The 23,330-nt window shown below is 33.4% G+C and overlaps 1 protein-coding gene across 1 annotated transcript in view; it reads right to left on the bottom strand.

The window, feature by feature from the left end:
- Positions 1-12,762, bottom strand: part of LOC126884196 (zinc finger protein 271-like) — a 37,612-nt gene extending 24,850 nt beyond the window's left edge. The window contains exons 1-2 of the mRNA XM_050650061.1: positions 12,252-12,762; positions 12,071-12,196 (exon numbers count right to left, since the gene is read on the bottom strand). Coding sequence (XP_050506018.1) covers positions 12,071-12,196; positions 12,252-12,420 — 295 coding nt within the window. The 5' untranslated portion in view covers positions 12,421-12,762. The remainder of the gene's footprint in view (positions 1-12,070; positions 12,197-12,251) is intronic.
- Between the last annotated feature and the right edge of the window lie 10,568 nt (positions 12,763-23,330).

Raw genomic sequence — 23,330 nt, 5'->3', positions numbered from 1 at the left:
AACATTCAAAAGCCATCTCTTTAAAGTTAATGATGACATTGTCAAGTAGAATGACATTCTAGTAATGTTTACATATCCATACCAGTGTGAATTTTACTACACGTAATTTGCCGTGTAAAGACAGAAAAAGTATGGATAGCCGTAAAATATTTGCGAATTATGTACCGATGGCCTTAACAAGTGCTCATTTAAAAATTTCGAAAAACATCGTTTTTTTTCTACCTTTTTTGTTTTTAACTTTAAACGATTCATTTTGGAGCAAAGTTGTAGGGAAATCAAATAAAGATAATTAAATTTTCTATGATATATGACTGGTTAAAAATGTCTTGATTAATTGAGACCTATAAAATCATAACCTGCTAGATCCATGTCTTAAAATTTTGTCACGAGGCTAAAAAAACATTAAAAATGTCAATTTTCCAAAAAGTATCCGGTATTTCTCAATCAAAGGGTTATCAATAAATGTTATAAAATTGCACACTAATTTGTCATTTTTCTGTATGCCCCTTACATCTTCAGAAATTTGTACTTTAATTTGGAGTTAGCAAAACGAAAAATTTAGGATTTAGCAGTATTTGATTCTGATGGAATGGAATGGTTAAGATCTTTCGGAGGAAGTAGAGATAAAAAGAGGCGTAAGACAAGGTTGCATACTCTCCCCCTTATTGTTCAATCTATACTCGGAAGAAATAATTAAAAAATCACTGGAAAATGTAACGATTGGAATAAAAGTCAACGGCAGACCCATCAACAATATCAGATATGCCGACGATACGATACTAATTGCAGAGAATATACAAGACCTACAGGCACTCTTAGATATAATGTAGGAAATGCTAGTGAGGGAAGCGGACTAACGCTTAACGCTAATAAAACAAAATTTATGACAATTTCCAAAACACAACAACAAGACATTTTAAACATAAGAGGGGTGCTTTAAAGTACAAGCCTGGGTTGACATAATATCTAATTAATACAACAGTAATTTGGAATTACTACCCATTTATTAAACGTAGGTACATATTACGTAAATATAACTAATTACATGTAAACAACCATTCATGAGGACGACATGCTCGTATGAAAGTAGTTCGCGCATGCTTGTAAATAATTCTTCGTTGCGCGCGCCCGACGCTGTTGATAGTCCGAGAGCTGGATACATTACACTCCTCCCTCCTAGATGAATTTACTCATCATAGTCCTCCAAATACTTTGGAGGTTTTCTTATTCGAGCGGGTGGCTTCTTGACTTCAGAGACCTGCTCTCCAAGTTCTGGTTCTGGATCTACCAAATCGTTAGGATTCGGAAAAAGCTGTTGCGGAGTTTCGCGTATTCCCGTTTCCATCGAGGTTGACGGTGTAACTTCGTCTGTGGTTTCCTGGTCACATACACGAGTTCTTATTTGGTCAGAATGACGACGTAAAATTTTACCATCAGGTGTTTGAACTTTTGTAGCTTAATGGCCCGGTGGTTTCAATTATTTTGGATGGAAGCCACTTTTGACCAGGAGTAAATGACCTTGCAAATACAGTCTCGTTTTCGTGAAAAACTCTGGGCCCTGCTTCCTTAGGATATTTGATCTCCTGTTTGGATAGCATCTCTTTCCTAAAATCAGGCTGTAGACGATCAAAAAGTGAGCCTAACTTCCGCCCCATTAATATTTCGGATGGGCATCTCCCTGTCACACAATGGGGTGTAATGTGCTGAGTAAGGAGATATCTGTGCAATGCTACTTGTATGTTGGTTTGTTCATTGCTATCTGTCATTTTCTTAAGTGCATTTTTTACATTTTGTACCATGCGCTCCGCTTGCCCATTACTACTTGGATGGTACGGTGCAACCAATGCTTGTCTAATAAGGTTTTTCTTTAAAAAAATCTTGGAACTCAGCCGACGTAAAACTAGTTCCGTTATCCGATACGACAACATCTGGGATGCCATGAGTGGCAAATAAACCGCGTAAAATGTCTATAGTCAGAGCACTAGAGGTATTTGGAACGATTTTTACCTCCAACCACTTTGAATGAGTCTATGATTATCAGAAACATTTTCCCTTTAAATGGACCGGCAAAATCGAGGTGTATCCTTGTCCATGGAGCTCTGGCCCACTCCCACGGATGGATTGGAGCCTTTTTTGGCATATTTCTAGACTCCTGGCACTCGCTGCATGTATTTACTAGGTGTTCAATTTGCTTGTCGAGATTCCACCAAACATATGAGCGTGCCAGTGACTTCATTTTTACGATTCCAGGGTGTGCTGAGTGTAGCAAGTTCAGTATTGTTTTCCTCCCTCCAAGTGGAACTATTACCCTCGTACCCCATAACAGGCAGTCTTGATAACAGCTAATTTCGGGTTTACGTTGTAGATAAGGAGTATATTCGTCTGAAAATTTAATTTTCTCCTCAGGCCAGCCTTTCCATGCCCACTGCAAAACTTTAGATAACACTGGGTCTTTCTTAGTTTCATTAGCGATGTCTTTGGCACAGATTAGTTTTTCTGGGATGTTCTCGAGCATCAAAACGTCATCTGAGTTTGGCGGTTCTGGCGCATTTACCTTTTGTGGCAACCTGCTAAGAGCATCTGCATTCTGAATTTTTGCACCAGGTATGTAGCATAATTCGTAATCATACGCAGATAACATAAGGGCCCATCTAAGCATTCTGGGTGACAGTATCTCTGGGACACTTTTTTTGGATTAAAAATACCCAGCAATGGTTTATGGTCCGTTTTTATGCTTATTCTCCTGCCATATACATATTCATGGAATTTTTTAACGCCCGATATTATGACCAGTGCTTCTTTGTCGATTTGGGCGAAGTTTCGTTCCGCAGACGATAGAGTACGACTATGGTACGCCACTGGATATTCGCGTCCCTCATCATCGCGCTGGCTAAGCACACAACCTACCTCGTAAGGGCTAGCATCACACGTCAAAAATAAATCCTTCCGTTCACTGTAATGTCCCAACACCGGTTCTTTTGCCAAAATGTCTTTTAATAATTCAAAAGCTTTTTGTTCTTTGAAACGCCACTGCCAAGGAACGTCCTTTCGGAGCAGTGCATGTAACGGATTTGCAATAGTTGTCTTGTCTTTTAGGAAAGCATGATAAAAATTTAAAAGTCCAAGAAAAGCTTGTAATTCAGTTTTATTAGTCGGAGCAGGCGCATTGGTGATGGCCGCAATTTTGTCTTTAGTGGGACGTAAACCGTCTTCACTAATTTGAAACCCGAGAAACTCTATTGTCTTTGTTCGAAAAACACACTTTTCCTTACGTAAATGCAGCCCGTCTTCCTGGAAACGCGATAATACTGCGCGCACTTTTGAGTCTAAATCTATTTCTGAGGTACCTACTATTAAAGTGTCATCGTAATACGGTAGTACACCCGAAATACCAGTTAATCTAGTGTATATGAATTTTTGAAAAATTTGTGGAGCCACGGATATACCGAACTGTAAACGATTGCATTTAAAAGCTCCCTTATGCGTAATAATTGTCTGTGCCTCCGCAGCTTCGCGGTTGACACTTAACTGCAGATAAGCTTGCGCCATGTCGCGTTTTGCAAACACTTTACCGCCCGCGAGAGTGGATAAAATGTTCTGTACCGCTGGCACTGAATAAGGTTCTGGATTTAGCGCTAAGTTCAATGTAGATTTGTAATCGCCGCAGATCCGAACCTCTCTATCGATATATAATCGGCTCTAAAACACCCTGCGCTATAAGCCTGTCCAATTCAGCTTCAATCTTGTCTTTTAGTGCAAAGGGAACCTTACGTGCTTTTAGCATAATTGGCCTTACATTTTTGTCTAACGAAAAGCTTACTGGGGGACCCCGGTAAGATCCCAAATCCATGTTAAATACATCTGGGTATTCTTCTGGATAATTAATAATGGAATAAATCTGACTTACCCCTGCTATGGTTAATCCTAACCTCTCAAACCAGTTTCTACCCAGAAGACTGGCGCGGGTTCCTTCCGTGACTATAAGGGCAAGCTTGGCTGATCGTTGACCCCTTTTCACATCCACTAGACACTCACCCAGTATGGGTATCACTGTATTTTGATAATCGCGTATAATAACACTGGATTGATTTAATTTAGGTCGATTTTCACTAAATATTTTATGGTAGGTCGATTTGCTAATCACTGAGAAACTTGCGCCCGAATCAACCTCCATTTTCACATTTTTGTCATTGAGTAGCACGTCTACTAAATATTTACCGGTAATGCTATCAGACGTCACGTTAAATAACGAAAAATTATAGTCGCTACTTTGATAACAAACACTTTGAGTATTTGATGTCGATTCCTCGGTAGTCTGATGCACTTTGCGTCTTTGATTTTGGTCTTTCTTCTTACCAAAACAAGCTATTTCAATGTGTCCAATTTTCCTGCAAAATGTACAGGTCGATTTAATGTGTTCACAATGTTCAGGAGAATGTTCCTTTTCGCACCGAAAACACTTTTTCCGTTCGCGATCAGCTGATTTTTGTTTTGATTGTCCTGGCTGATTTCTACGAAAACTTACTGCGTTCACCTCTGTGTTCAACTCACTCTCCCGTAACACCTGCAAACTTTGAACAGCCACTTCGTGTGCCAGGCACATGTCTTGCGCGTCTTTAAGTTTTAACTTTTCAGTGGCGAGCAACTTTTGCTGTAAGGTCTCATCAAGAATCCCACAGACTAATCTATCTCGTAGCATTGTGTCCAGGGCAGTTCCGAAACCACATGGCTCTGCCAATTTTCGCAATAGATACACAGAAATTGTTTCACCAGTTTGCTGATTTCGCCTATAAAACTTGAATCTGCAGACAATTTCAGACGTTTTTGGCGCAAAATGTTTTTTCAACTCTGTAGTGATCTCTTCGTAGCTCGAATCACTAACTTTTGCTGGTGCAACCAAAGACCTTATAATTTCATAAGTATTTGCCCCACACAGACTCAGAAATGTGGCTCTTTGCTTCTATGGATCGGTAATATTATTGGCCGTGAAGAAAAAATCCATACGTTCGACGTAGGAGTCCCAATTTTTTGGCTCATTAGTATTGAAATTTTCTATGCTTCCGTAAGCTGCCATGTTTACTAACCTTGTCTTATTATATCTCCGGGATGAACAAAGCACTTAAATTCCATTTATCCTCGCCGCCAGTTTAAAGTACAAGCCTGGGTTGACATAATATCTAATTAATACAACAGTAATTTGGAATTACTACCCATTTATTAAACGTAGGTACATATTACGTAAATATAACTAATTACATGTAAACAACCATTCATGAGGACGACATGCTCGTATGAAAGTAGTTCGCGCATGCTTGTAAATAATTCTTCGTTGCGCGCGCCCGACGCAGTTGATAGTCCGAGAGCTGGATACATTACAGGTGCCAATAGAAAAAGTAAAAAAAAATACACATATCTTGGTACAATTATTAATGAGAATAACGACTAGGTATACAGAAGAAATAAAAATGAGAATTGGACAAGCTAGAGCAACATTTAACAAGATGAGAAGAGTATTATGCAGTAGAGACCTTAGTTTACAACTCAAAATACGAATATACATTCATATGTGTTTTCGGTGCAGCTATATGGGGTGGAGGCCTGGACCTTAAGAAATAAGTGATTGACTTAAGCTTTCGAGATGTAGACCTACAGAAGAATATTAAAAATAAGTTGGGTAGATAGAATAACAAATGTTGAGGTCCTCAGCAATGAAATGAAATAGGATAAGGAAATTATGAATACGATTAAGATAAGAAAGTTACAGTACCTCGGCCACGTTATGAGAGAGGATAAATATGTGTTGCTACAAACTATACATATTTAGTTTGAAAGTGTAAATATGTAAATTTTTCAGTATCGTCAATATGTTTCCATTAATAGTTGGATATTTTGAGGTAACTGTATGTTATAAATTATGGGTTATAAATGCATGTTTCTGAAAGACAAAAAAATACTAAATAGTATTCAGTTTTTTTTATATTAAGTTTTAAATTTTCTGGAGTTATGCTGCTTTCAAAACAAATCATAATTTTTAATGTTTTACTGCATTTTCAGCAAGAAACAGTCAAAATAAATAGAAACTTAGATATATTATGTATGTTTATACAACAAAAAGACTAAATGTTACTTAGTTTTTTTGATACTAGCTTTTAATTTTGTGGACTTACGTTGTTTTCGAAATGAACCATAATTTTCAATGTCAAACTATGTACGTATTTTACATCGTCAAAAAACTAAACAATATTTCATATGTTTTAAACTCATAAACATTGATGGGGCTAAGGATATTACGTTGATTGTTTTCAACAACAGCTTTGTTTTCCCCCCTTTTGCTATTTTGCAGCAAGGGTAATAATTTATGACATTTTTAATCAGGTGTATATCATACGAACTTTAATTATCTTTATTTTATTTTGTCTACAACTTTGCTTCAAAATGAATCGTTTTAAAGTTAAAAGCAAAGAAAGTAGAAAAAAACAATGTTTTTCGAAATTCTTAAATACCGGGTGGACCAAAAGTCTGTTAACGCTATCAAAAAAAGTCACGCGCAAGTTTGCGGCGTCTCCAAGAAAATATATCATGCTCTGTGAAGCCTGATATCATGCCTTGCAAATAATCCACAGTTACAAGGTATTCGATATTTTCAGCAAGACGGTGCACTGCCTCATTACGGAATGCAAGTTCGTGAGTTTCTTAATGACTAGTTAGTGATTGGATAGGGAGAAAAGATACAATTGAATGGCCCACGCGTTCGCCAGATTTGATGCCCTGTGATTTTGCCCTTTGGGGAGTACTTAAAGATAAAATTTTTACCAATTTGGAAGTCTGTAGAAAGACTTGTTTCACTGTGTATAAGAGTTGCCAAAAATGTATTGATGAAGGTGGTTTACATTGTGAACATAAAATGTAAAGCATGCACTTCTTTGTACCTGCTTATTTACAATAAACAATAAACGTTTTTTTTTACTTCAGTTATTTTTGCTTTTATTAATATACAAAACGGTTAACTGACTTTTGGTCCACACGGTATTTTAATTTTTTAAATAATGTTCCGGTCATGTTGAAGAGATAGCACAAGTCAATTATTATTATTGAAGTTATCACCTAACTATCTGCAAAAATCCGAATGCCGCCTCTCACATCCAAAAATAGAGGTTTTTTCACAGTTATGTTCTGCCCTGGTCTATAAAGCAATAAATAAAATTATATTTTAATTTTGACACTGTAAATTATTTACCATTCATGAAATTACTTGTATTATTGCTGTATTCATTTTAGTAGATTTCATTCACTGACATGACTTAAAATATTGCAAAACCCCTGAGTTTTAAAAACATGTATATGACATTTGGCATACACATAGCTAACAAGACAAAGGAAAAGTGATATTGTAAAAATGTTTTCTTTTGAACTGGGGGTGACTTTCACCCCTTCTCGGGGGTGAAAAAATATATGTTCAAAATAAGTCAGGAAATGAATAAACTGACTAATTCTAAGGAACTTTTGAACGTTTTTTAGTACTTTTCGAGTTATTTGCAAGTGAATACATTAATTTTTCAACAAAAAAATTTTCCCATTTTTGGCAGTTTTCCGCAAATAACTCAAAAAGTAAAAATTTTATCAAAAAAACAGTCCTATCAAAAATGTATCTTATAAAAAAGTGAAAAAAACATGGTGTATGTATGAGGTTTCTAGACTCAGTAAAGGCAGAGTTATAGCTAATGAAAAATAGGTTCATATTCATCAAATTCCAAATTAAACATTTCAACATGAAATACCCAAAAAATTAAGCACTTTTTGGGAAAACTCATTATATTTTTTTAAAGTGTTTGCTAAAAGCTTCTTTTTTGTTTTTTTTTTTAAGTTTCTAGCATCAAAAGTAAGCAAGTTGCACTCAAAATATAGTTGGTCCCTTTTCTTTGGTAAAAAATCATGAAAATCACTACTTAATTAGCATCCGAAATGAAATTAATTGTTACCACTTCACAAATTGCTTTATTCGTGTATGTATTGTTTATATGATCTGTAAGTTTCATTGGTTCAAAGTGCTTATTTTTGAAAGGGCTGTAGATGAAAGGGATTGAATGAGTCAGTAATCATGAGTGCATACAAATTTTGAACAGCCATATCTTAAATTGTTGCCTTCCAGAAAAACAAAAATCTAAAATATTTAGAAAAGCAAAACCTACATTTTTTTACTCTTTAGGTTTTTGGGTATAACTAATAATTTGTTAGGTTATTTAAAAAAAAGTAATTTAATTTGTAAAATTAAAATACCTAATTTTTCTGATTTTTTCATTTTATTCACTTTAAATACAGTATGTAAATCGTTTAGCTGGACATAGGGAATATACATTGAGATAACTGTAGCAACTGCACTCTCTCGATGACAATATGATTGTTAGTATTAAGGGGCATTAACCGCAAAATTGACAATTCATTTCAGCTGACAGCTGAAATGTGGGTATGTGTAAGCTAAATATTTTTGGCCTAATAAAAATATTTTAAAAATTAGAGTAAAAGTATTAATTTATTAATCATAATCTTTGTTTTTGATTTATTTATGGACATCTTTGCTTCCAAACTCACTCATTATGTTAGCTCTATTGCACTAGAAACTCATACACGAACAGAAGCTTCAACTAACACAGGTTAGCATAGTTGCCATATCGCTACTTCAGTACAAAAGGGCCACAAATCAAAAAATACGAAAATCGCGTTTATTGAAAAAATCTAACCTTAAGCAGTCATATTTTTATATACCACTGAAACCCCCATGTATTTTACGTTTTTTAATATCGAAATAACACTTGCGCCCTTTTTGCATTTTTATGTTTGAAAGAAAAAATATGGACAAAACCGCCACTTTGTTAGTTGTGTCCTGGCAGTCGAAGTGAACGCACGTTTCCTTTGTGCTAAAGAGCCACATTTCAAAAAACCCTAGTCGTTGTTACCGTTTTTATAAACGAAAGTGCCACATTCCGAAATACGTCCGTTTGGCACAGAAGATTCACGTAAGTACATTATTATTTCTTAAGCAAAAGAGATGTGTAACGAAATACGGCCATTTTATACAAAATATTCGCATAATATATATATTTTTTTCTCAATCAAAAAGGATGTATTACAGAATACGTTTATTTTGCTTATGATATTCTCGTAGTTAGTATATCATTTAAAATAAAAAAAGGGCCATATATTGGGACACGACTGTTTTGCATTTTTTATGACAGTCAAATGTTATTATTAGAAAGTAAAATGCCGTTGTTTTATTTACTTGCACAGTAGACTCTCTCCATAACGAGAACTGAAATGGCGGACCAAGACTCTCGTTATAAGCAGATCTCGTTATATCAGACAACAATAATATTGAAATGTTATGATGCCTCTATGTAGTTTATTAAGCCCTTAATGTACACGCTCTGACACGAGCGACCATTAACCCATTAGACCTATTTATGGGATATTAAAAGTTTAATTTTTTTCAACCATTAACATTTTTGCTTAAATTGTAAGAAAAAATTTACCCTGTATATTTTATGATCTAGTAAACTAATTAATACACTTTGTTTGATTATATTACAAACACCCATTCAGTAAAAAAATTATAAACATTGGTCAAATTTTTTTACCTCGTCTAGATTTACACATTTAATAATGAAAATTTCATTTCGGCACTATTTTTGTCTCTCTATGGGTTATTATTGTTGAGTAAGGTTTATTACATCCGATAGTCATAAATAAATCTGGTAAAAATATATTGCTGAACAGTAACTATGAAGTTTACCTCCGAGGTCCAGATTTATTTATTATATCTAATAACTTGCCCTAGGAACCGTTGACAATTGATACATTGAATTTTGTTGAATTGTTAAAAACTGTTTTTATTGGAGACACTAAACAGCTGTAAAACATTGATACCTTTTTTTATTATCCAGCTAGTGTTAAGACATTAAGTTATAAATTGTACCTTTTAGTAGTAGTTTTGGAATTAACTTTTGTTATTTTTGTAGACTGACATTGTAATATTTTTTTTGATAAGATAAGACTTTTTGTAATAATTTTACTCAAAATCTACATTAATTAGTGACAAAAACATTGATTAAAATGTTTGTTTTTTTGGTATGTGTCCGTTTATTTCAAATTCCTATCATGACATAAGAAATATTTTTTATACAAAAGGGCCATATCTGCTAATATTAGTCCTGTCGCCAGGGGGGGTACAACGGCCTCGTTAATTCAGATGGACTTACTCAAGTTTTTTTTATGTATTTTGACCCGTAGAACACGAATTTTTTGGGTAACAGTTGATCCGGATGTCGATAAGATTGTTATAGACCAAGAACTTGAGGAATCAAATAACAGCGATTTTTGGCAAAACAAAACAATATTTTGTATTTTTTGGGCCATTTTAAGTAAAAAATATTTCTACAAGTTTTTTCGTAGGATGCACAGTTTTCGAGATAAACGCGGTTGAACTTTAAAAAAATCGAAAAATTGCAATTTTTGAACCCGAATAACTTTTGATTAAAAAATAAAATAGCAAGTCTGCTTACCGCATTTGAAAGTTTAAGTCAAATTATATCGGTTTTGATTATTTGCATTGGTAAAAATTTATTTTTTTATTGTTTAACAAAGCTATAAACACGTAGGGTTTCCCGTGCTTTTACATGCGTTTTAACGCATGTAACGTAGAAATAGTCTTGATTGCACTAGTACCTATTCTACCTACTCGTTCGATTTTAAATGAGAAATCATAGAAACATCACTCACGCACTAGTTGTTTGTAGCTTTGTTTAGCAATAACACAATAAATTTTTAGCAATGCAAATAATCAAAACCGACATAATTTGACTTGAACTTTCAAAGGCGCTAAGCAGAATTGCTATTTTATTTTTTAATCAAAAGTTATTCGGGTTTAAAAATTGCAGTTTTTCGATTTTTTGAAAGTTCAACCGCGTTTATCTCGAAAACTGTGCATCCTACTAAAAAACTTGTAGAAATATTTTTTGCTTAAAATGACCCAAAAAATACAAAATATTGTTTTGTTTTGCCAAAAATCGCTGTTATTTGATTCCTCAAGTTCTTGGTCTATAACAATCTTGTCGACATCCGGATCAACTGTTACCCAAAAAATTCGTGTTCTACGGGTCAAAATACATAAAAAAAATTTGGGTAAGTCCATCTGAATTAACGAGGCCGTTGTACCCCCCCTGGCGACAGGACTATATCTCTTTCAGGAAAATACTTACGCTGTATCTAAATACAATATCAGATACAGTTTAAATTTACCTTTCTATCAATATATTACTTGCATATCAATGATAAAAAATAAAAGAAAAATGAACCAAAAATAAATGTCAAAACTTTTGAGTAGCTCCTCTGTAAAAACTGTGATTTTGATTTGTGGCCCTTTTGTATCGAAGTAGCGATATGTAATTATTTCAATGTATATTCCCTATGTCCCTATGTCTAGCTGAACGATCTACATATTGTATCATTATTGTGTGTAAACCCTTCTAACAAAAGATTACTGTGTTGTTTATCCGAACAGGTGGGCAAATACAGTGGGCCTATACAGTGGCAGCAAAAAATCTTTACAAAGTGAATAAAACATGCAAATCAAAGCAATATAATTTTAATTTTACAAATTAATACTTTTGACTTATTCTGCACACTATAATAGATACCACAGGTAGATTGCATCATCAGGGTAGACTGCATACCCTTATATAGATGGTGTATAAAATTATAAAAAAACAGCTCTATGTTTGGTTCGGTGAGTATTAGTGGTATATTTTAACACCTTGCCTGAGTTATAAGACAAATAGATCTCATACTATATTAACGATTGGCTGCGTTGACTGTGTTGTAATGCACGGTGACAAATGCACAGAACGTAAGTTTATAACTTTCTCTAAACGCAGCCAAGGTGTTAAGTCTCATGTACCTATCTTTTGTTTTTTTTTTCAAAATTTGCAGGGAAATTAAATTTTTTTGTTCAAGAAATCATCTTTTGTGTTAAAAGATGATTTATCATCTTTTCACACATTTTTATTACTTCACTCACCTGAGTTATCTTCATCTGGTTCATTTTTTAATTCTCCAAGATCCAAGGATGTAACTGGCTGACTTTCTATATATTCTGGGCCATCTTGAGCAAACTCTGTTTTAATTTCAGCTTTGACTTCTGTGGCTAATAAATACCAATTATTAAATTGTTTAATACTAAATTTTCTTATTTATCTTACCTGGTTTGGCATCTGGTTCATCCTTCCAAGCTTCAATATTATCTGTTGAAGTGTATAACTGACTACCTACATATCTTTCATTGCATTCATCAAAACCTTCCTCTTTCTTAAGTTCAACTCTTTCACTACATTCAACAAAACCTTCCTTAAGTTCAACTTTAAATTCCATAGCTAACAGATAAACTGAATAAAAATATTGGAAACATGCAAAAATATACTTTTTTTTATGATCTACTTTACATCACTGGCAATAAAATATAGGAATATAGGGTAACAAGCTCTACATGTTCCTTGTTTCAAATACACAATTTTTGTCCTCAAAATGTATAGAATATTTGAAAATTGCTTTTATAATTGCCCGATTTTGTCTATAAGGTTGTTTGTTTAGTAAGTAAACTAACACATCACATTTTATCACATATTTTTATGTGATTAGATTAAAAAGTCCTGTCTTCCGTTAATTCGGTATCAACAAAAGAAAATAAGTGAAGTACACTGTCACTGTACACATATTTTTATTGTGGTGACTGGTGAAAGAAGTAAGAACATCATCTATGACAAGTTGCATAGCCACCTTTACTTTACAAGCCATGAAGTTGAAACTTGGCAACATCTAAGCGTAGACCGGTTAATTGTGACAGTTCTCATTTATTTTTAAATGTTTTTAAATAATATTCACTGTATTTACAGAAAAACTCAAACATTTTACAATATTTCGTGCTCCAAATTATAAAGAATATTAAAAGGTATGTATTAAGATGATTTTAGTTCAATATAATATATTTTTATATAATATATTTTATAGTATAATATATTTTTATATAAACTTACGTGCATATAGAAATGCGTCCACTTAGAAGTGTATAAATTGGATGAACCAACCCAGTTATATATTTGTGGATATGTGGCTCATCAAATTCATAAAAGTAAAAACTATTTTGAACATTTCAAACAGCTTGTTTTCTGCACTAAAGGAGAGACAACTGGAGCAGATTACTACGATTATTTGCAGAGAGATGGTTTGTGCTTAGCAACAGACTCAGTAAAATTTATTTATTATCATCTTTGCTCAACATTCGAATTTATTATAAATATTCCCAATCTTGAAAAATTATTTTTGCAGCACAATTGTCACCTGAAGCTGTTATCATGTTTGGTAATGAAAGGTTTACAACATGAAGGCTTTCATTTAAATTTTGAATTTGAGTGTGAATGTGGGGAAAATGTCTTCAAAGTTTATTCTGCTATTATAAAAATTATGTGTAATATTGTTTTAAATAATTATACAAAAAACAAAAATAGCAGCCATCAAAGTGATGAATTTTCAAAAAAGTATAAAAAGAAAAGTAATGCTAAGGGGAATAACAAAAAAAGAAAGTTATCGACTCTAAACCCCAACACTTCACATCAAACCATGTGAGAAATTGTTGTTATAGTTATTTCTAGCGATATTTGTATATAATTTAAAATAAGATATTATTTATTTAAAATAAAGTATTTTACACATATTCTTGTTATTGGTTTTTTTGTATAATAATAATAATATATTAAAACCCAACTATAGACTCTGGTTTTGTTAATAACATTCTGTTTTTTTTATTATTTCGCTTATGTTGGATAATAAAAAAAGTTAGCTACTTTAAGAACTAGATTTTTGTTCTTTATCAAATCAGGGTGTTTCTAAATAAGTGCGAAAAACTTTAAAGGGAAAGGAACAAAATGCAAAATTTTGACGCCTGTCAAAATGTTCAGTGTATTTTAAATGCAATCATTTTTTTCGAATCCTGAGAAAACTAATAAGTATTTTTGAAAAATTTAATCGCTGAATGAAAGATTACTTTATTACCGAGGGCCGAAAGTCCCTTAGAATGAATGAAAAGTTGTTTTTGAATGACATATTTGAAACTAAAAATCACACTAAATTTTCTTAATTTTTCGCCCCTGTAACTTATTAAAATAAACATAGAAGTTTTCAGTGACTTTCGGCCCTCGGTCCTAACGTAATCTTTCATTCTGCGTTTAAATTTTTGAAAAATACTCATTAGTTTTCTTAGGATTTGAAAAAAATTAATCCCATGTATATTCTTGTTATTGGTTTTTTTTTGTATAATAAACGTTACTTACAAGGAAGCACTTTTAATTTTATTTTGTACAAACTTCTAATTAATAACATTTTCTTGTTCGACTCAAAAATACTATAAATTTTACCAGAATTTCTACTTTAAAATTGTGTTTTCAAAAGCGGTAGTCCGAAAGTCGGACTACGCACGTCATCAATTGCGATGTTGCCTTTTTCTCTTCATGGCTTGTTAAGTAAAGGTGGCTATGCAAGTTGACATCAGACGCATTTTGACAGATTCAGAGTAGGAAACATATAACACAAAAATTCCTGCCCCACCCAGGGTTGCCAGGTCAGTTTTTAATTCTTCAGTCTTCAGTAGTTTTGGTTTCAAAAATAGTAAATTCTTTAAACCATGTACAGATCATCTCAAACCCTTTTTTCAATGCGTCACAAATTATCGAAATCTCTCTAACGCACTGTTGGAAGTGGCAGAAAAAAACGTACGTCTGTGATTATCTTAAAAAAATTATGTTTTCCTTGACGGGTATTTACCTATAGAAATTTTAGAATTTGAGAATTCAAATTAAAAATGCCGAAAATTCAAAGTATACCACTATCAATTTTTCATCCTCTTTTCAAATGCAAAATCCATTTTAAAAAAATTTAATATACAGGGACTTTTTTGGGTAGGAACATTTTTCCAACATTTTTGAAGTTATACTTCTTTAGGCGCGATTGAGAGTAAATTTCATAATGCTGCGCGCATGCGCACACAAACAGTATGGCGTTTAGTTGCTATCTTTCAAGTTATGTATAACGCCCGGTTTCATAATCAGTTAAAGTGGACTTTAAGTTTTAAGTTGGTACCCTTGTCAATGCAATTCATATGGGTAAATGTCAACGTTAAAGTGAACTTTAGTTAATGTTCACTTTAAGTTGATTATGAAACCGGGCGTAAATATATCAGTGCAAGAAAAGGCGTGAAAAGAATATATTAGTGTTTTTAGTAAATATATTTATTATAATTTTTGTTCAGCAGTAAGATGAGTACTATTAAAACATTTTATTGTATATTATACTTCACCTTGATTGTTTGTTACCGTGAATTGTCATAAGGTACGTCCGAACCGATACAGACACAGTCCTCGTAGCGTATTTGGTATAGCATTCGGCCAGAGATCGAGAGGTCTTGAGTTCGAATCCGGAACAATCCTATACTTTTTTTTTATTTTTTTGAAAGCGGTAAGCACAAAATTAGTTTGGTGTTTAAAAAAAAATTAAAACAAACTGTTTAAAGTATATTTATTTTTAAGAAATCATATAATAGCAGTGGCGGCTCGTGACCTCAGTATGCGGGTAGGCTACACATATACTTCGGGCAGGCGACAAAAAATATCCTACAATTTGTAATACATTTTGAGCCGTCTTGCAATACTAAATGTAATCTATGAGCGCAACAATGTGTAAAAATTGCTTTTGGAGCATCTACTTTAATTTTTGATTGTAATCCGTTTAAAGAGCCAGCCATTACACTTGCACCATCGTAAAATTGAGCAATTAATTTATTTTTGTAATCATATGGCTTAATCACGTTTTAAATTAAACTATATAGAGCGTCTGCAGATCTATTCTCGCTAACATAAAAAAACCCTAAAAATCTTTCTGTTACCTAACCAACTTTGTTAACAAAACGGATTGTTAAAGTACACTGTGATTTTTCGGTTATATCAGTAGTATCGTCCGCTAGTATAGAAAAAAATTGACTTTCATTAATTTCTGTTGAAATTTCATTTTTTACGTAATCGGCAAGGCAATCTATTAAATCATTTTGTATTGATTTTGACAAACCCGTGAACACCCCTTCTATTTTTTAACATGATCCTGGATTTCCTGATCGCGTTGTAACTACTAAATTAAAAATTTCTTTAAAATTACCCATGTTTGAAGAATTATGGCTCTCATCACGACCGCGAAATGCAAGTTCTTGTTTTACTAACAGAATTGTAACATCAATTTCTTCAACTTCTTCATTATATATCTTATTAGATAGAGAAATTTGTCCAGCTAAAGCACTGTCAATAGTTTGTTTATTTTTTTCTAACCGTTTTAAACCTAAGCAATTGTTTAAATGTTCTTTCGAAGATTCATGTTTTTTTACACTAGCTGATAAATTTTTCAAATCTGAATATCCCTGACTCACCCAAACATTGTGCTTCAAATTTGAGAGCAACAGACAAGGCCAACAGAAAAGTGAATTTTTAAAATAACTTCCGCTTAGCCATTTATGATTTTCATACCATATTGTTTTAAACGATCTCGAAAATGGTTGATTGTCTTTTGTCTTATCTGTGGATAAAATTGTTAAATTTGGTAAAGGCCGGCCCATTGAAATAATTTCTGATCTTTCTTGATTTTGGCGCCTTGAAAAAGGCGAATGACTAAAGTTTTTGCACCAATAAAACTAACACACCTACGTTTCAACAACGTCAAATATTACTTATTTTATTTATGTATCAAATAATAATTTACTCTTCGAATAAATTGATAAGTTAACAATTAACCTCGCTTTAAATTTTTAATTATCTATATAATCTAATAACACAATTCGTCAGTTTAACTTTAAAAATTATCCAAATTGTATTGAAACACAATAAAAATATAATGGACGACTGACAAATAACTATTCACAGATTTATTTGTCGTTAGTGAATTATTACTAAATTAATATAAAATTAAAATGCCCTTGAATAGACCGATCTCAAATTTACCTGTTTATTATTCATTTTTCATAAACAAATTTAAATTGTCCTACCTAGTTTTATTCAATACTTAACCTACTAATAACAGCCAAAATCAAAAAACAATTATTTAAAACAGTTTCACAAGACACAAGAGAAGCAACTGATACAAATTTGTAGGTCCGGCTATAAGACTCTGTGCCTATCCGCCCGCTTTCAAAATCGTAGAATACGGTCGCTACCAGCAGACCTGCAGCAGGCCTGCTCGCGTAAAAAAAGAGAGATCGCACGTCAATTCGGTGTTGGCGTCGTTCTATTTCAGGCTACGTTTTCAAGTGCCTGACCAAGGAAGAATATAGAATCTTATACAGTACTACTGAGACTACAAGGAGCGTACAATAATTATAACTACGGAGAAAATTTTTTGGATATTTTTAAAAATAATTTGGATAATTTTTGCTATTTTATTGTAGGTATTGTGTCAAAATTTATAAATTACAATTTTGAAAAAAGTAATTTATATTAATAATTTATATTATTGTACTAAATTTGAAGAGGGTAGGCGGCGCCTACCTTGCCTACCCCGACGGGCCGCCCCTGTATAATAGAAGTATAACTTCTTACGTGCGTACAAAGTACACACACATTATTTTTTTAATACGGCTGTTGTGAAAACAACAGTTAAATTAATTCTCAGTAAAAACTCACACCAACGGCTCTGGATTTTTTTATAATCATAAATAAATTAATTGATTGGACACCTTAAAGAATAGTCGCGTGTTAAATATGTATAAAATAAATTTACGGTGTGGTTAACAAGTCGTATTTTAATTATTTTCTACTTCAAGCTCTCTCAATTCACATAATTTCAGAATTCAGATTCAAAATTTTACCATAAAAATCACTTTGCTGAAAATTCAAAGTATAATTTAGTTTTTAAAGTCTTTTCAAATGCAAAATCCATTTAGAAAAAATTAATGTACATGGTGTTGTTTTTGCAATGTGCATTAATTTTTTCTAAATGGATTTTGCATTTGAAAAGACTTTAAAAACTAAATTATACTTTGAATTTTCGGCAAAGTGATTTTTATGGTAAAATTTTGAATCTGAATTCTGAAATTATGTGAATTGAGAGAGCTTGAAGTAGAAAAAAAAAAATAAAGTTCCAGCCTATGGGCTGGAACATTTTTCCAATATTTTTTAATCCGGACCTAGATTTTTTACAATTGTAAATAAATTAAGTCATTGTACAACTTAAAAAATATTTGCTTGCCAAATATAAAATAAATATACAGTGTGGTTAAAAAGTTATGAACCAAATATAGACAAGGGGAAAACGGCGGGTTCGTTGGAAAAAATATTCCCATGAGATTTTTTTGCATAATCACATTCGTGAGACACCCCAGAATAAGGTCCAAGAAGTCGCCCACGCGAAAAGTGGTCTATTTTTTTTAACAATTTTTTTAATCAAATTGCAAAAATCAATATTTTTGGCCCGGACACATTTTTTTTTAGATTTTTCGGACCATTCCGGACAGAAAAGGTCTCTTGTAATTTTTCTCTAAAGTTGATCGTGTCAGTTATAAGCAATTTAAAATTTGAAAAACGCGAAAATATCCATTTTTAAGACTTAACAACTCGGTTAAAGATTACTATTATGAAAGTCAGAAAGTGATTAAATCAAATTTAAAGCCCCCCTTCATAATCATGAAGAAAATTAATTTATTACGTAATAAAACTTAGTACTAAGCTGTTGTTTTTATTTATTAATAATGAGCGGTAAGATCGTATTGACGCGGCTGTAAATGTGAGTGCGAGTGAGATGCGCCATTGAACTGCCTGAATGGCATCTCTTTCGCACTCATCATGGACGTCCGCCTAATACGTGCATGGAGCTCATTATTTTTACTTAAAAATAACTGCTTAGTAATCAAATATTGACAAAAATGTCTTTAGGATCTTGTAGGGGGGACTTTAAACTTTGATTTAGTCACTTTCTGACTTTCATAATAATAACTTTTAACCGAGTTATTAAGCCTTGAAAATCGCCATTTTTCATTTTTTCAATTTTAAAATGCTTTTACCTCGAAAACGATCAACTTTAGAGAAAGATTATAAACGACTTTTTTATCCAGAATAGTCCAAAAAATCTAAAAAAAATTGTCCGGGCCAAAAATATTGATTTTTGCAATTTGATTAAAAAAAATTTGGACCACTTTTCGCGTGGGCGACTTCTTGAATCCTATTCTGAAATGTCTCACGAATGTGATAATGCAAAAAAATCTCATGGGAATATTTTTTCCAAAGAACCCGCCGTTTTCGCATTGTCTAACAAGAAAATGGCAAAATAGATAAAACAACCATTATCTTTGTTATTTTAATGAAGTAAGACCCATTGAGTATGGTATTTTTGAGACCGCCTAATTGTCCTTTTTCTACAGTTAACGTATGTTACTTTCCCAATGAAACACCCTGTATGAGTGCTGTAAATGAAAATTATACCGACTTTTTAATACCTGTATACATAATATGTAAAATAAATTAAGTTTGTTAAAATTGTCGTAAAAGCCTAAAAGCGTAATGTACCTACTTGGAAATTATATCCCTATCACTCACCTTTGTCTACGATTATTACGGTATTATTGGCTCGAACCTGAAGTAGTTAACGTTAACACACACTGTTCGCAATATCAGAGCGTTGATTGATAAATATACAGAGTATACTGTATATTTATCAATCAACGAATCCATAGTCATAGTAAATCAAGATAGCAGTTCGCAGAGCTTGAAATAGTAAAAATCACCGAAAAGTATCCAACTTGAAGATCAGCCTCAATTTCGAAGCTGGTAGCAGTAGCAGTTACTAAGAAATAGATAGCAGTTAAAAAGTAGTCTACTCTTTAGCAACCCATCATTATTTTGTGCTACATACTGTAATTTCTGCACCAATTTTTATTTTGTTTATATTTTACGTTTCTTAACTTTATCAAATACATTTTTACCCATCCCTAATAAAAAACTTAAATTGTCATTACCTATGTATTTTTATAATTTTTTCAAATATGTAAAAGTACAAAAATAGTAAGGTTTTCATATTCTGTATTATATAACTCGACTAGCTATACCATGTATTTCTCTAAATTGTTAATTAAAAAACTTTTTGTAAAATAGATTATTAAATATTATGTCATTATGTTAGGTCCTGATAGACCACCGTTGTGCACTAATTTCTATTTTTAGACGTCGTCGCTCGTGTTAAATGAATAGACATATTAACAATAGACCAGGCTAGGGATATGCCATTCAATGCATCGGGGTGTAACGCAAATATCAAGTACGGTGGTCTAGCTATCTTTGTCTGTCGTACGAGTGTGAGCGTATCTACCAGGAGGTGGGAGTACTGGAACGACACAGACACAGCGGCCGTATTATGCTAGAGAGAGAAAGCTAAGCGCCGGTAGAGAGAGATAGATAGACCACCGACCCGAACTGCTCCGCGTTACGCTATTTTTCGGACCTTGCCTAATCTATGTGTTATTATATCTATGGTTAAATGTCCTTTTAACATTATTCGTTGAGAAAATGGCTTAACCTGATTTCACACTTCTGAGCAACAATTCTTTCTACTGCTACGTTTCGTGCGTCATTCTTTTTATACCTTGCGTCAGAATCATATCAGAGTACAGTATCACTTTCGCACAATTCTACAAATCTAACATATAACAGTCTCCCGTTCATTCAGACGCTCATTTTTGAGGGCAAAAGCACGTGCTTAATCAAATACAAACTCTCTACGATTGTCTTTAGAGCGTGAAATATTTAACATGTTTAATGTCTATCGTGGCGTGGCGTAGACCATTCGTGAGACAATCGTGCTGCACGAACATCTGTTTACATTAATTGTGCAACACGGGCCAACTATGTAAACGTGAGCCACGTTCGTTATTCACTAGTATAATGTCAACTCGCCTTTAAACAAATTTCACACTCGTGCAGTTTTTCTCCAGTGTGCATTTTCAAATCAGACATTCGAGAAAACTGTTTAAAACAAATTTCACAGTGGTAATGATTTTCTCCAGTATTCACTCTTAACGTGAGTACCTACAGACATGCTCCGAATGCCGTATCGAACCTCGAAGCTATCAACAGAGGTTCGGGACGTTGTTGTACGGAGTCTTGAAATAAGTAACGAATCGAACCTCGTTCAGTACTTCGTAGCGAACATTTTGACGTTCCATCAGCTTCGTATGCATTATTCGCCGTTAATAAAAGAAAGACAAATCCTCGTGAAAGGAGATGGTGGCAAACACATACATATAAAAGTAGGGACATAATATTTATGTGGTGGCAATCATTTACTTTTGGATTTAAAATTTCAGTCTATCAGTGGATTATATAAAAACTTCATAATAACGTCACCCTTCTGACTTCATTTTTTTGATCACCTTATGCTTGCTCACACAATAAGAAATTTGACCGTGCGATGGCTAAAATCTACATAGTGGCTCGAGCAATCATATGGAATCTTTCTCCCTTCACCGCTTGAAACGTTTGGTAAAGGGAGAAAGATTCCATATTATTGCTCGAGCCACTATGTAAATTTCAACCATCGTACGTTCAAAATTCTTATAGAATATTTCGAGCGTTAGTGTGTCCCATAATATTTCGTTTTTTTTTTCGATAATGTTCTATTAGTAGTAAACAATAATTTTCATCCGTCCATTCCATCTTGATGCACTAAATTACAAAATAACAATGATTGGAACGCTGACAGGTTCGCAAAACCAGTCCAGATGTGAATTCACAGCGAACCTTGTCCTGAACCTTTCGACGACCACTTCCTTCGTTGCGGATGGATTTACCGACAACTAGTGCGAACGCTTCTTTGTTGCACCCTGATGGCAACTAGGTTTGGTACGTTGTTGCAGGTTGTCGTCCACACTTAAGTTCGCGAAGAGGTTCGATACGGCATTTGGAGCATATCTGGACGCACCTTTAAATATCTTTTCAATGAACTTGCTGTAGGAAACTGCTTAAACTAAATTTTACACTTGTCCGGTTTTTCTACGGTGTGCACACTCAAATGTGCTTTCAAATTAAATCTTGTATGGTTTTTCTTCACTGTGAATTTTCAAATGTCTTTTTAAATTATTTAATGTAGTAAATAGTTTTAAGCAAATTTCACGCTTGAACGGATTTTCTTCGGTGTACGTTTTCAAATGTATTTTCAAGGAATATCCTTCAGTAAACTGCTTGAAACAAATTTAACACTGCCAAGGCTTTTCTCCAGAATGCACTCTCAAACGTTTTTTTAATCACTTGCTTAAATAAATTGCTTTGAGCAAGTTTCGCACTGGTACGGGCTTTCTCCATTGTGTATTTCCAAATAACGTTTCAAACGATCCATTCGAGACTCGAGAGAACTTTTTAAAACAAATTTCACACTGGTAAGGTTTTTCGCCAGTGTGCACTATCAAATGTGTTTTCAAATGATTTGCTTCACTATAATTGCTTAAAACAACTTTTACACTTGTGAGGTTTTTCTCCAGTATGCACTTTTAAAAATGTCTTTTCAAATCACTTGTTCCACTAAATTGCTTAAAACAAATATCTCACTTGTATGGGCTTTCTTCACTGTGCATGTCTTTAAATGACTCGGTGTAAACGGCTTAAAACAAATTATACACTGGTAAGGTTTTTCTGCAGTATGCACTCTTAAATGTCTTCTTAAATCACCATCAGTAGCAAATTGCTTTAAACAAGTTTCACACTTGTTTTTTTTACTTGTTTCTCCATTATGTATCTCCAAATGATTTTTCAAACGAGAAATTCGAGAAAACTACTTGAAACAAATTTCACACTGGTAAGGTTTTTCGCCCATAGGCGTAACCAGGGGGGTTTTGGGGGTTATAACCCCCCCCATTGGGATGTACTTTAAGCCCTATACGCTTAACACCATAGCCCTCAGAGACCTTCCAGTAGTTGTAACCGCCCCCTTTCAGGTAGTGGTAACCCCCCCCCTTAGGATCATCCTGGTTACGCCTATGTTTTCGCCAGTGTGCACTATCAAATGTGTTTTCAAATGACTTGCTTCACTAAATTGCTTATAACAAATTTCGCACTTGTATAGTCGGTTCGCTAAACTCGGACACAACTGGCTAGTGATTTTAGTAGTTAATTTTTTTTGTTTTGGGTAATTTTGGGCAAAATTACTAACTATTTAGTAATTATTTTTTTGCCAAATTTGACCAAATTGACAAAATTACTTTAGATCGAATC

Source organism: Diabrotica virgifera, chromosome 5 (genome assembly GCF_917563875.1).
Source record: "Diabrotica virgifera virgifera chromosome 5, PGI_DIABVI_V3a".
In the NCBI taxonomy this organism is placed as follows: Eukaryota; Metazoa; Arthropoda; class Insecta; order Coleoptera; family Chrysomelidae; genus Diabrotica; species Diabrotica virgifera.
Note: the sequence above shows the minus strand (reverse complement) of the source record. Positions and strands in the feature narration are given on the sequence as shown.